General features: G+C 39.3%; 1 protein-coding gene and 1 pseudogene across 1 annotated transcript in view; one reads left to right on the plus strand and one right to left on the minus strand.

Annotated features, from left to right (window-relative positions):
- Nucleotides 1–14,557, minus strand: part of Tm9sf2 (transmembrane 9 superfamily member 2) — a 51,660-nt gene extending 37,103 nt beyond the window's left edge. The window contains exons 1-3 of the mRNA XM_020165398.2: nt 14,230–14,557; nt 5,777–5,844; nt 4,025–4,118 (exon numbers count right to left, since the gene is read on the minus strand). Of these exons, the coding sequence (XP_020020987.2) occupies nt 4,025–4,118; nt 5,777–5,844; nt 14,230–14,403 (336 nt within the window). The 5' untranslated portion in view covers nt 14,404–14,557. The remainder of the gene's footprint in view (nt 1–4,024; nt 4,119–5,776; nt 5,845–14,229) is intronic.
- On the plus strand, nt 1,971–2,096 carry LOC141413186 (small nucleolar RNA SNORA66; annotated as a pseudogene).
- Nucleotides 14,558–14,946: the final 389 nt, after the last annotated feature.

Below are 14,946 nucleotides of genomic sequence, written 5' to 3' on the forward strand. Positions count from 1 at the left end.
ACTAGAAAGCAGTCACCATATCCACCTCTCAGCAGCATGTTCTTCCCTCCAGTTACCATGGATGAACCAGGTCACTAAGCCAATCTCTCCTCAGGCACACACAAACCTGTTTTAAAGATAAATAACAAGTACTTTGACACTGTAACACCCCCCACTACCACTCTTTTCCTCACTGCCTCTAAAATCCAGGTTCTCAAAGGAGCTGCATATATGGTCATCTGCCATGGTTCTTTCCTTCCTCTCTCCACATGGCTACCCTGTTACAGCTGCCTTCACATCAATCACTTCCACGCTGAAGGCTAAACCCACAGTCAATTCTCTAGCCCTCACCTATCAGTGACAGATCAGCCAACTTCTTCCTTCCCAAAATGAACTTTTATCTTGGCTTCCAGAAACCATACTCTTCTTGTTTTCCCCTCTTTTCACTAGTGGCTCCTTCTCAGTCTTCACTAGATACTCTTCACACTTTTGACCCACAATACCAAGTACCCCAGGGTTTGACCCTGGAATTCTTGCCTTTTTCACCTATATCCACACCCTTCAGGATCCAACCAATTCCATGGCTTTAAATACCATCTATACACTGATGATTCTTTAAAAATAAACATGAAATATAGTGTGTGTGTGTGTGTGTGTGTGTGTGTGTGTGTGTTCATCTCCAGGCTGATATACTTTTCCAAATTCCAGACATATATATATATTTAATATATTTAACTGTTTTCTCAACATTTTTACTTGGATGCCTAATAAACAACTCACACTTAACATGTCTAAGTAACTTCCCCATCCCCTACCCCCTCCACCCCATAGATACCAACCTACTCTACTCACACTTTTCCTTCTTAAAAACAAAAACTCCAGTCAATACTCCATCCCTCAGTAAATTCTTTGCTCTGTCTTCAAAATATAGTCAGATTCTAAGATTCTGACCACTTCACAATCCCTTCCCCTCCATCTCCTAGGTCTAACCAACATCAGGTCCTATCTGGATGGCTGTAAAATCTCCTAACTGGTCTTCTACTTTTCTTCTTGCACTCCCATGGTCCATTCTCAACAAGGCAGCCAGAGTAAGTAATCCTGATGAAATCTAAGCTGATACAACAACCTTCAATCTTGCTCAGACGCAAACACCAAGCTTTTTTTCTTTGATGCTGGGAATCAAAAGCAGGGTCTTGGGAAAGTGCTCTACCAGTGAGCTATATCCCCAGGCCAAGGTCAAAGTTTTTATAGTGGCCTATGAGTCATTCTATGACATGGTCCATTTCTTTGCCCTCATCTCCTAATATTCTCTATGCCCTCGCCTGCCCAAGTTGTATCAATTTTTTTCTGTACTTTGAACATACCAGGCAAGCTCATACCTGGGACCTTGGCATTTGCTGCTCTCTTCACCTAGAATACCTTCCCTGGGTATTCATAAGGCTTACTCCCTTACTTGTTTCAGATCTTTTATTCAAATGTCACTTCTCAGTGAGACTTTTTAAATTTACATTTTTAAATGTCACCTTCTCAGTAAGTCTACTTAAAATTGCAAATTCCCTGACCAGTTTTCCTGACTTATTTTCAGTAGTTCTTTTGACAATAACTAATTCACTACAGACTTTGGAAGTCTATACTGTTTTCTTCTCCCCATGAGATCAGATAACTCTCAAGCGCAAACATTTTTTGTCTTGTTCATTGCTATATCCCACATCTACAATAGTATCTGGAATGAGAAAGGTATCCAATGCATGTGTTAAGCAAGTGAATGAGTGAATATGAATGGTTAAGAAGTGAGATGAGGCTTTATAATCATCTAAGATGTGGGTCCCCCTTCATATAATACACTCAACTGGTTTAATACTGTTCTTTTCCTGACCTAAACAAGTAATAGGTAAAAGGTGAAAAAGCAGACTTGGAGTTCTGTTTTGTTGTTAATTGTTACCATTGTTTTTTATGCTGATCTAAAATTAGGTAAAAATCTTTGAAAATAAAAGAAGAATCCATTCTGGCTGGTGTGGCAGAAGCTAAGGGAACCAGGTTTGCTAAAGTAATTGTGGTGATAGGAATGTCTTTGCATCAGAAGCCCCTGAGGTGGCTCATTCTATCCTAGCACAGTGTAAGTAATAAATGAATATATAAGAATCAGAGATGAAATGAAAAATGTTGCTCAATATATTTATGGCTGGTCTGGACAGAAAAATCTGATTCCTCAGCCCCATGCTTTCCCTATGCCTTGATGTTAAAGAGCATCTGCTCTGTTCCTTTAAGTTTGGAAATTAAAGAATTTAACATGAATCTTGACCTTCAAATTTTCGATGGAACTCTGGGAAAATGTTAGGTTTGTATCTTTCTCCATTTTTAAAGCTCTCCTTCTGTTGTTGTACTTTTATCTCAACTCCTAGGACAAGGGATTAAATCTGAAAAGTACAGAACCCAGGGACTCTTAAGCATAGTCTTCACACATAAACAGAAATGTTCCAGAATGATATCCTACTAAGAGCAGAACTATGCCTTTAGCATCTGTCCCAAAGTGACAAAACCTCTCCATGGGTTTGAACATTTTGCTGGCTTCCTCTCTGCTTACTGCTTTTTGTTATGGCCTGCCTGTGTGCTTAGAAATCCCTGCTGTCCTTTATGTCCTCAATGGCATTACTGACAATCATCTCTCCCACCATTTCTCAAGACCAACATGTAAGTAAATAGGAAGATAGGGCTGAGAGACTAATGGAATATTGATTTGACTGTACAATTTAATACACCTGAATATCACCCTCTGCTATAGAAAGAATGCAGTAACTTTCAAAGTGATCTCTGAAAATATCATAATGGAGAGGGGTTCCACAGTTGACATGCTTGCCCTGCTCAGTGTTACCCATGTCTAGACACTGAGTTCTTCCCCAGTGACTTCATTCCATTAGGCTTTCAAATCTATTGTCTTTCAAAATGTTTAAAACTTCTGGAATTTTTAGAGTAAAAAATTTCAGATGAGAATATTTTGTGAGGATATATTTGTGACTAAAAACTATAAACTTATAGTGGATCAAGCTTGCACAATGATGTGTCTTTCCTGCCAGGCTTTGCGGTAGAGGTCCAGGTGCTAGAGAGAGTAAGCTGGCTAGTGGGACCAGTCTAGGCCCACATATTTTCTGCATAGATGCGCCATATAAAAGTGCCACAGGAGATAGGAGTAGACAAGGTGTCTAAGCAAAGTTCTAAGCCACAGGAGGGAAGAACAAGAAGCCAGGAGAGGCAGCTGTCAGACTGGGGAATAAAGCCTGGGGTCAAGTTACAGCCATTACAGTGAAAGTTCTCATGTAGACAGAGGCCCAAAGTAGTGAGGTAAGGAAAAATGCAAAGTGCAGAATGCATTAAAATATAAATAAGTAAATCGACTTTTATTTATTTAAACTTGTAGGTGTGTGGAACTTCTTGGGAAGGAGTAACAACTGAAGTAGAACCGGGAGAGAAGAGATACTTTCCATTTGAATTCTGTATCATTTAATTTTTTTATATGGTGATATATTATTATAAACTTTTAATGTTTCTAAAAGAGAAAGATGTTCTTTGTTCAGTAGGACAGCAGATATAAAATGAACAGAGGACAACAATGTAGAAGGAAAACAGATGTTCCAAATATACTTTTAATGGTCAAGATAGAAAGATTAGCTTCCAAAAAAACAGTGGGGAAGCCAGGCAGTGCTATACTTGGGAGCAGAGAAGTCTAAGATTGTTTGGAAAGAGGAGGAAGTAGGTGAGAGCAGCTGGAAGTTTTGTGGACAAGTGGGTGCCTGGTCCTCCTGTAGGGTGAATGGGGCCTGAGCACTGTCCTTTATGCACCACCTCATCATTTACAATGCTAGTTTATGAAAGTTCATCAGGATAGACTTACAATGCTGTACTGTAAGGAGAAACTGTGCTTTTAAGAAATTATTCCCAAATATAAAAGAAATAAATTGCCCCTTATTTGAGGCATTTCTCAAAAAAAAAAAGAAAGAAAATTCAAAAGCTGTAACTAAATAAATTTTATGTAACACTAAATACAAACCTTATATGGTGATGGTTCAATTCTTTCCCCAAATAACACCTGACCAAGATTTTCAGATGGGCGTTTTCCTTCTGATGCCTGGCAAAAATCAAACCTGAGGGAAGAGTATGCAAGTTTTTAAACAAAAGGTAACAATGAAATATGAACCTGGCCAATATTGAAAGATTAGCTACTGATCATTCTAACAGTTCTTATAGATGAGTAAGAAATGTATTTATACTCCAAGTCCTATGTACCATGGCTCTCCAAAACAAAACAGAAACTCCAGATTACAACACAGAATACTCTGCTAAATAACACTTTGTTAAAATGTGAACTGTAGGATTTAAAAAATGGACACATTTTATAGTATAGCAATATACAGCAGAATAGCAACAGATGAGCAAGATTCCTAAGAGGAAGGCAAATTTCTAAAGTGACAAAAACTGGGGCTGGGCAGTCCCCAGAGGAAGTCTCTCCTTGTCTTGGTGTAACAGAGCCACTGGGGTTTCTGAAAAGAATATTCGCAAAGATTCAGGTAGAGATGGTTGTTTATTTAACAAAACAAAAACTAAACAAACAAAAAACACATTTAAGTCTCCAAGTGCTATAAATTGTGGTCCATCCATTCATGAATTCTATACTCTCTTCTCATACATATTTAGGGATATACATTTTTATAAGGTAGTCTTTTTGTGTATGCTTTTACTTACAGCAAACACATATTTTCTTTTAAAATTCTTTAAAGTAGGAAAATGAAGCCAACTAAAATTTATTCATAGCAATATGGGATACAGTGGTGCATAATTTTCATGCAGCATTTTTCCATAGTATCAAAAACTGGAAACTAAATGTTGATAAACAGAAAATTAATAGACAATGGAATATACACACACATATATACAGATATAACCTGTTCAACAGAATAATAAAGTCACTAAAAAGACTGAATTACATATTTACATGGAAGATGCCTAAAACATTTGTTGAGAAAGGAGGTACAAATTAGATATAACAGTATGCGCTTACTTTTGTTTAAAACAAAAATGTATACAGATGGTTGTACACATTAGAATACTCAAAGAAAAAAGTGTGCCATATACACATCAAAGTAGTAGTTCTTTTTGGGGACTACTCATGTGAGACAGAAGAATTCTATTTAAAAATGTGTGGGAGTCAGGTATGGAGTACATAGCTGTAATCCCAGCACTCAGGAGTCAGAGGCAGGAGGATCTTGAGTTTGAGGCAAGTCTGAGTTACATAGTGAGACCCTGTCTCAAAAAAAGAACAAAAATGAGGTTTTTAATAATTAAAAGGTTTAAGAAAACAAAGTAGGCTTTTGAACAATGAGAAAAAAGGAAGTTCCTTGTTTTGGTTGGTGCATCTGTTGTACTGCAAAAAAACATTAAAATAGATGATCACATCTTTAATTCTTGGAAGAACGTATCTTCAAAAAGTGTTGTCAGAAATTAGAGATAAGGGCAAAATAGTTTCTGCTGGGTATTGAGGGGGGGAGCGGGAGGGGGCGGAGTGGGTGGTAAGGGAGGGGGTGGGGGCAGGGGGGAGAAATGAACCAAGCCTTGTATGCACACATGAATAATAAAAGAAAAATGAAAAAAAAAAAAAAAAAAAAAAAAAAAGTGTTGTCAGGCCCCACACATTTTTAAATGCATACAAATTTATCCCTGACTGTGGTGAAAATAAAGTTCTAAATGCACAAAATTCTGATGAGTCACATAAAATTTTATATTAAAATGAATCTGAAAAACTTACGCTGTGTATTCATAAGGAAGAACAGATTCCACTGAGTCCAGCCTGTTCACAAATAGTTCTATTTCAGCCTGAAAACCAGGAAAGAGAATTAGAACATAAACAACTGCAGATAAAGACTTAAGTCAAGCTTGGAAATGAAAATATTTGACATGCTTGAAATGTGAAGTTTTATAATATTCAACCTATTTAAACTATTCTCTTATAATGGATTTACAGGCATCTCCTATACATCCATTCGCTGAATGAATTTATATGCATTTAAAATATATCAAAATAACTTTCAGAATACAAATGTCTCCAATATTTTTAAATGCTTTTTAATCTTTCCTAAAGTATTAAAGAAGAAAACTTTAACTAAAAACATTCATCACAGTAATATATATATATATACATACATATATATATGCATATATATATATGTTGTTTTTAAAAAATTCTGGCTTCCAAATTAATATTTCATTTTACAGCACAAAAAAATTTCTATTTTTAAACATTTTTCAACATTCTCACTGCAACCAAGAAATGGTGGCAAGTTGGTCAGAAGCTTCTAGATGAATGCTACTGTTAACTACAATCCCCTGCACTTAGGCAGACAGGAGGTAACAATGCATGGTCTAGTTTTGAAGGACAGCGCTGATCCATGTGAGAATGCTGCACTACAGGTAGTAACAGTGAAGAAATTCACAATGGCCAGTTCAATGAGCTCAGCAACAGGATGGAGAGAAAAGCTCAATCAACTTCTTAGGAAACAGAAGGGAATTAAACTACAGCTTCTTACCAAAGCTTGCCAAATTTCTCCCTGGTATAGATGATGTTCCACAGGACCCACGTAACTTCCCGCTCTCTCAGATGGAGCTACTGACAGTTACAACAGAATTCACTAGTGGAAGAAGCCAGCAAGTCATTTGTGCCCTGAAATACTTTTTTTTTTTTTGGTGGTACTGGGGCTTGAACTCAGGGCCTTCACCTTGAACCACTCCACCAGCCCTATTTTTGTGAAGGGTTTTTCAAGATAGGGTCTCACGAACTTTTTTTGCCCGGGCTGGCTTTGAACCTTGATGCACCTGGCACCAAAGGTGTTTTTCATACCCTTTCCTTCTCCATTGTCAAAATTGGAGTACTTATGTGTACTTTATTAGTTTTTAACCTGTCTTACACACATTTTATCCATTATCAAATCCCCATTACATTTATCTGTCTGTCGACTTTTCTGCTCTGACAAAGCAGCCTCAAATTCTACTCATAAAAAAAGATGTTAACAATGTCACTTAACAGGTGTATGTTTTAGCCTTGCTTTGTGATTTATAAGGATGTCTTTAATTATCAAGGGCTAGCCACAAAATTTTCTAAAATGTAAAATAAAAAACAATACTTCTCATGAATCTTTCACCTAAAAACAGTTAATTCTGGCACACAGCTCAGAAGAAGGGGACACGACGTCAGTTCAGAGTGTCACATTGCTAGGTTCACTTCTAACTCTAGATCTACTCAACAAACATGCTCTTGAGCAAGGAATAACTTTAAATGTGAGGACCAAATGAGGAAATAGTAAAACAAAATGCAAGGTGGTCCACATTTGGCACACGATAGTTGTAAATTAAATGAATAAATATGCATATCTGTTACTGCCTGTTAAAGAAACTGTCTATTTCTGAATGTGAATAAAGACTTACTAGCATGCAGATAGCCTTCCGGTTCTCTTTCCTTTTGGTGGGGGGGGAGGGCAGTTACTGGGCTTTGAACTCAGGGCCTCATACTTGCTAGGCAGGTGCTCTACCACCTGGTCCACTCCACCAGCCCTTTTTTGTGAAAGGTCTTTTCAAGATAGGGTCTCATGAACTATTTACCCTGACTGGCTTGGAAACGAAACCCTCCTGATCTCTGCTTCCCGAGTGGCTAGGATTACAGATATGAGCCCCCCACAGGGCTTAGGCCTCAGGGTCCCTGTGAGAGGCCTTTCCTCTCCCCTCCATCAAAAGTGGAAGCAACTACAGCAGTGTTTGGCCAGCGCACAAGCCTATCCGTAGCCTCATCTTGGCTACTAGTCTAGGGAAGGGGAAGATGATAACCAAGCATAATTCTCATCATAACATTATCAGCTAGGGATTATACACCCCACTTTAAGACAAGGAAATAATTTTAAAAACTGAACTGCACAAACAACAGCAGCTGGATAAACTCAATTGTGGCTACCATCACTTAATTTCTGTTGCTTTCATCCCTCTACTTTTCTTCTGACACTTTTTCCACTCTTGGTTTTATTTTATTTTTGGTGGTGCTGGGGATCAATCTTGGGCATGCTGGGTTCAATCCCCAGCACTGGAAAAAAGAAAAGAAACAAAGACAAGAGTAAGATTTAGGATGGAAAGACATTCTAGAAGCAAGAAGGACAACCTCAAACTAGTCAATTTATTAAATAAGGGAAAAATACTAGAATTTTCAATAGATGTGAGAAGTGAAAGACATTTACAACCACAGATGCTAAAGACTGAGAAATTCATCCAACATTTGAATTTATTGCACACTGTAGGTGATAAATACAAAATCATGAACATTTGCTTTCACAGAATTTATAATCCAGATGGAGAGAAAAGACACACACTCAAGGCTGAAGGAGTGGCTCAAGTGATAGAGCACCTGCCTTGCAAGCGTGAGGCCTTGAGTTCAAACCCCAGTACCACCAAAAAGAAAAAAAAAAAGACATATGCTCAAGAAAGTAAAGGAAAAAAGCAACAGAGCTATTTATGTGTTCTTGGGGTAGCTACTGAATCTGTGGGATTTAGTTTTCTGATCATTTAAATAGTACCTACTGTGAGCGTAATAGTTAAGTCATCTTCCACTCTACACATCTTTATAGTCACCATCCAAAAGTTAATCAGGTTCATTTTCTTCTAGAAATTTGCCTTAAATAGAAGTAGACAACTCTTAAGTTATCACTGGCGTGACTAGGAAAACCTTACAGATTACTCTCTTTACATTCTTACTTTCACACTGTCCCCACCAAGGTTATTAGAAGCTTGGAAAGTTTAAACAACATAAAACATTTTAAGGAAGTTATCAAATCCTAAATTACTTAGACAAACTCAAGACTGAGTGTGGCCTTACACTAAGAAATTTTTGTGGAAATGATTTTATTTAACTTAGAGTTCAATGGTCTCCCTTCTCAATCCTTCTCCCAAATGTATTTTTATCTCTAGTTTGAACAATCCCATTCTGCATCTCATCCCAGCTGTGGTCACAGCTACAGTCTATTTTATTTCTTAAAGGCATGCGGGCACCACCATGGACTGTGGTTTTCCCCTATTTCCTCGTTTCTCTGTTTCTGATTGTATTCTGCCTTATCCCGCCACAATTACATCTGCCCCAACCAATACATACATTGGATTTTCAAGAGGGAAAGGAATCTCAGTGAAGAAATGTGACTTCACATACGGATCAAAGCAAATGACTAGCCAGTCACAAGGGTCTGAGATAAGAAGGTACAGCCATAAAAAAGGAAAGCTATGGAAGTTTCAATTGCTTAGTAATAAAGAAGTCCACAATGGGAAATTCTGAAGAAAGGTCTTTTCTTTTCCCACCCCAGACAAGGTCTACCTATGTAGCCTAAGCTGGCCTTGTACTCTCCTCCATCCTTCTACCTCTACTTCCCAAGTGCTGGGATTACAGGCATGTATACCAGGCCCAAACTGAAGAAGAGAAGTCTTAACTCAGACATGAGTTAAAAAAAAAAATCCCATTAGGAGCTAGAACTCACATATTCTAATAAAACATGCGAGTGTTTTATTGTTCATGAGCTATGAGTTATCAGCAATGACCAGAAGTTGATCTCCTATATAATTAAGATTCTTACTCCACAGCCCTAAAAAATAAAATTTGAATTTTAGACTATATCAAAGAATGGAATACAAAATCCAACTACTAAAAATATCAATTATATGAACAGTTTTTTGTTGATCACCACAATAATTCTTGAAGTCCAGGATTATAAGCGGTCAGGGTTCCCAAGATGGAAGGCAAAGAAGCAGAAGAACGTACAGGGGGAGAAACAGCTGCATCCCAAAGTGGTAAAGAGCCCAGGCTTTAGAATCAGACAGTCCTGGGCTTGTTTGCACCCTGGCTTCATGCTTACAAGTTGTGTGTGCTAGAGGCAGTTACTAAATCTTACGGAGCTTCCCTTTCCCCATCTGTACTTCACAGTTGTTATGAAGATTAATTAAGGTACCTGGTACACAGAAAACACAAATTGTAGACTATCACTATTATTATTGAAGGGCAATAAAGAGATTTGAAAGATGGGAAGAAAAGCAGAGAAAAAAAATTCACAAATTTCTTCCAAAGCCTTTCATAGATACTTAAGTTAATTTTCATGGCAACAGAGAATGACCTTGTTGAGCTCATGTAAAGTAGCTATAATCAACTAGAAAATTAATGGAGACCACGGTGACAGAGAGAAAACTGCAAGGAAGAATAGGGAAAATAGGGATTTGGGGGAACTGGGCGCTGAGAGTGACAAAGAACAGACCAGTCCCTGCAAAACTTTGCCTGTGTGTTTATGTTGGGGTGTGGGGTGTGGAGCACATGTCTGTAATTTTGTTTCATCTGTTCACTTTCGGAAGGAAGAACAAGTGTTGGAATGTGTATTTATTATGGTAAAAGGGATTCCCATAGCCAGTTTTCAGATTTGAGACAGTTATCAGTAACACCCACACTGTAGTAAACTTCCAGAAGCTAAAAATCAATGCTTTTCTTTCTAGAGAAAACTATGAGAGCATGAAATTTATTTATCAATAAATACTAGTCACTTATTCCAATAAGAACACATATAAGTCATGTATTTTTCTAAATCTTCAAACTACTTCCACAGCCAAATTAAAGCAGGTTTAGATATATTCATTCTACATCTGTTCAGAGCAACAGTCAGGACTATTTTCTTAAATTTGTCTTATTCCATATTTAAAGGTAACTGTCTCCAAAATAGATGCAATTTATAAAAAGCTTTAAAATAACTACCAAGAAAGGACAGTTAAAAATATGATTCTGAGTAAATTTCCTTTTTGTCAAAAAGCTGTTAAACTAATTTGTTTCAACTTTTTTGTTGTTGTAGCATAGGAAAAACAATCTTAATCTTTCACCTAAGAACATGATCTATATATCAGAAAGTAAAAAAGAGGCAGATGTTTTAGATAACTAAAGCTGTTTTTAGTTCTTAGATCTGAATTCGTGTGGGGAGCCAATGATTACTTGAAAGTTAATTAAAAGCAGCAAAGGTGAACTGCACACTAATCTTCAACTATTAGCTGTCAGAATGCCTCTCAGCATGCTTGAGACTTGGCCTAAAGCTAACCAGTGTACAGCAGCCAACCCAGTCAAAACTGTTACAGACAAAATGAGAACTGGACACTTTACCTATGAAAACCTATTCATTTCTAACCAGGGCTTTATTCTACTTATGACAGCCATATTTTGTCCTCTGACTGTAAAAACAGAAGCAAATGCTACAGGAAAGGAATCCATTTTTACTATTTCAAAAACTAACAAAATAAGGCAAACAAAAGAAAAAGTAAAAAGACACAGAAGCCTCGATAGCACTGAAAGCAATGCATTAAAAATGTTTTAAGTATCATTATATAACCATTAAATTGATAAAAATTAAAATATGTGCAAACCCAAGGTATCATTTAGCTAGAGGCATTGTAAATCAAACCTAATTTTCTTGAAAGAAATCTGGCAATATTAAATAGAACTATAAAACTGTTTCTTGCCTGTGACCTACTAATTTTATATTTGAGAATATGCAAATAATCCCTGCTAAATACATTCTAGCAAAGCTATTTATAACAGAAAATGTGGGATCAATCTAAGTAGCTTGCAAGGAACAGCTAAGTAAACAGTATAGTAATAAGAATGGAATACTATAGACTACAAAAAAGCATTAAGAATGTACACTCTATTGATTAAAATGTATGCACATGTGATAAAAAAAGAAGTAAGGCAAGAGATCAGGAGGATCGTGGTTCAAAGCCAGCCCAGGCAAATAGTTCAAGAGACCCTGTCTCAAAAAACCCTTCACAGAAATAGAACTGGTGGAGTGGCTCAGGGTGAAGGCCTGAGTTCAAGCACCAGTACGGCGGAAAAAAAAAAAAAAAAAAAAAGTAAGCCACAGAAAACCCAGTTATAGTATTTATGAAGGTTAAGATCATAAATCAAAAGTTAGGGCAACATAAACGTAAGAGTTTTATGTTCACTGGACTCCTGTTTCTCTGCTAGTAAATTAAACATAAAATAATCTCAAGGCTGCTAGGCACGGTGCCTCATGTCTGTAATCCTAGCTGCTCAGGAGGTGGACACTGGATCACAGTTCTTGAGGCCAACCTATGCACAAAATTCATGAGACCCCATCTCAACCAATAAAAAGTTGAACATGATGATGCATCTGTCACCCTAGCCATGCAGGAGGGGTAAATAGGAGTATCCCTATGGAATGCCAGACTCTTTTTGAAAAATATCTCAAAGCAAAAAGGGCTGGGGGGGCATGGCTCAACTGATAGCATCTGTTCTAGCATCTCCACTGAGCAAAGGGAAGAAATAAGAACATTTACTACAAATTCTCTGCATCAGTTGGCCAAATTGTAGGACAAGGGGTTACAAAGTACATCCTCCTTCTCTTCTAGGAGTTGTTTCCATTGACCAAGATGCAAATGGCTGACAACAAAGATCAAAATCCAAGTATTCCAGAAAAATGATCTACCTTGCCTGTTTCATCCCTATACCTATCAAAATAAAAATCCCCAAGGACCCCTCCAAATTAACTAAAAGATAACAAACAGCCACTTAAAAGAAAGACCTTCTGAGAAAGGTCATGGAACAGGAAGATCACCTGTAAATTTCACTCATTCCTTTCCTGAATTCCATCTCAAATGACACTTCCTCTCTGCAGCTTTCCCTGAAGACTCCAATCCACACGTTTTCTCATTTGTGTTTTAGAGCACTTTGGACATACATCTCTCATAATATATCAGATTTCATTACTTTTGAGGTTCCTAGAGGGTAGGGAATATAGTTTTTTCATCTTTGAGAAACTACAGTTGCTGTTAATTTAAAGGCCGATTACCAGTTTTTAAAGACTGGATACTAAAATATTTAATGGGGGGAAGGGGAACCCAGTGTGTGTGCAAGACTGGCTTTCCTCTATATTCTTTCAGTCAGAACCCTGGAAAACGAGCTATAGCTTCTTGAACTGCAGGGTTAAGTGCTGAAGTCCTAAATCCTTAGGCATTTTTACGGATACAAGTTGTGTAGGGTTTTGTTTTGGTTTTGTTTTTTTTCCTTAAACAGATGTATCAATATGCCACTCAGGACAGATGACAAACTTAAACAGAAACTGTAAAATGCAATGAAAGTTTAATAGCTTTTCTAATGCTCTAAATAACCTCAGAGTTCACGGCTACAGTAAAACTAGCAGTAATAAAATAAACACCCACTTTTAAAAAAAATCAAACTTAGTAAATAAACTTATTTATAGATTGTAAAAGTTTGCTGAACGATTACTTGTATTGTTAAAATTATTGGTTTCAAGGAGATCCTCATTCTCTATATGGCTGTTTTTAAAACTTAGTGAAACCATTTGTGTGCATACTGTCATGCCCTACACCGAATAACCTAAAAGCAGGATCCTTACGCCTCCTTCTGTATCTCAACTGAAAATCTTGAGTGTAAATGTTCTTGGAGGTCAACGTCCTCCAAACCTACTCTAGGAAAGACAACTATTTCTCCTCTCATATGCTTCTTTTACGTGTTTAAAACAATCTGGGAGAAACGCAGCAGTGGCATCTTGTGTATTTTTTTAAATTTACACTTAAAGGCCAGAAACTAAGTGTCTCAACCACTACTGCAATTCTTTATTAATGCAGTTTATGCGGCTCTGGATGCTGTATTTCACGACTGAGTACTCAACTGCTGATCATAAAGCTGGAAATCAAAGTCCTAGAAAGAACAGGCTCTCATAACCAACCAGGATACACAGAAAAGTGCAATGAAACAGGAAGCAATGAAGTTAAAAGTTACTGGAAGTTTTAACTGTGGGAGTCGCCCCAGGCCGGCAGTCGGTGCCCGCTTCCTTGGCTGAGTTTACAGGGCTGTGGGCACACGCAGGATTGCGGACCTGCCCGCACCCAACTCCAACAGCACACACAGCCCAGACCCGGGAAAACGGAATACACCTGTGGGTGCTACCTGCAGCCTGCACGCCTCACGGGGTCTAGCGTGGGGACCCAAGGCTGAATCTTCCAAACTCTACCACTGCCGGGTCGTTCCTGAGCCGCCAGCCAGCCAGCCCCGCCCCAGGCGCTGCCTTCCACCCCTTCCCCTCGCTCCAACCCGGGGACCCTAGCTCTCCGGACAGAGGTGACTTCCCCTTCAGACAGTGCACCCGGGGCCCGCCAGGCCTCACCCACCTTGCACTCGTCGCTCTCTTTGTCTTTGTCGCAGAAGTTGACGGGCGCCAGGCCGGGCAAGTAGAAAGCGCTACCCGGGCGCGGGCCTGGGACCATCCCCAGCAGGAGGAGCAGCGACAGTCGCAACAGCCGCGGCCCCCGAGGTGGAGACGACGCTGGCAGCTTGGGGCTCATGACTGCTGCTCCGGGGAAAGAACTACCGAGCCTAGAAAGTGAAGATAGGAGCAGGGACAAGGAGGCTCGGAGACTACAACAAGGCCGCCAGAGATGGGGAAGGCCAGCCCCACAACGGCTAGTTCCGGTTGCGCTAGGAGACACCGGGGCCGCCCAACAGAAAGCCAGCCGGCCCTCCTCGGAGCATGCGCAGCGCCGCCTGCACATGCTCAGTAAGAGCGCCGCAAGCGCAGCGCGCAGCTTCCGGGAGGGAGTGGGGAGGACATCCGTCTTCCGGGTTCTACGCGCGCCTGCCGAGTGACTTCCGCCGGGGCCGTGCCGGCGCTCACGCTCGCATTCCAAATTCCAGTTCCGCGGGGAGTCGGGCTTGCCGCTGCAGTGTCTTACTGTTTCCCTTAAACCTCTTACGGTTTGCTGCCCATACTGCCCTCGGCGGGCCTGCCCCTGTTGTAGAACTGGTGCTCTAGAAAGTACTTGCTGATGGAGGCGGAGTTGGTGGCTAGGAGGGAACGTTCGGGGCGGGGGGCACCTGAGGATAAGGAA

The sequence above is a fragment of the Castor canadensis genome, chromosome 10 (genome assembly GCF_047511655.1).
Source record: "Castor canadensis chromosome 10, mCasCan1.hap1v2, whole genome shotgun sequence".
Lineage (NCBI taxonomy): Eukaryota > Metazoa > Chordata > Mammalia > Rodentia > Castoridae > Castor > Castor canadensis.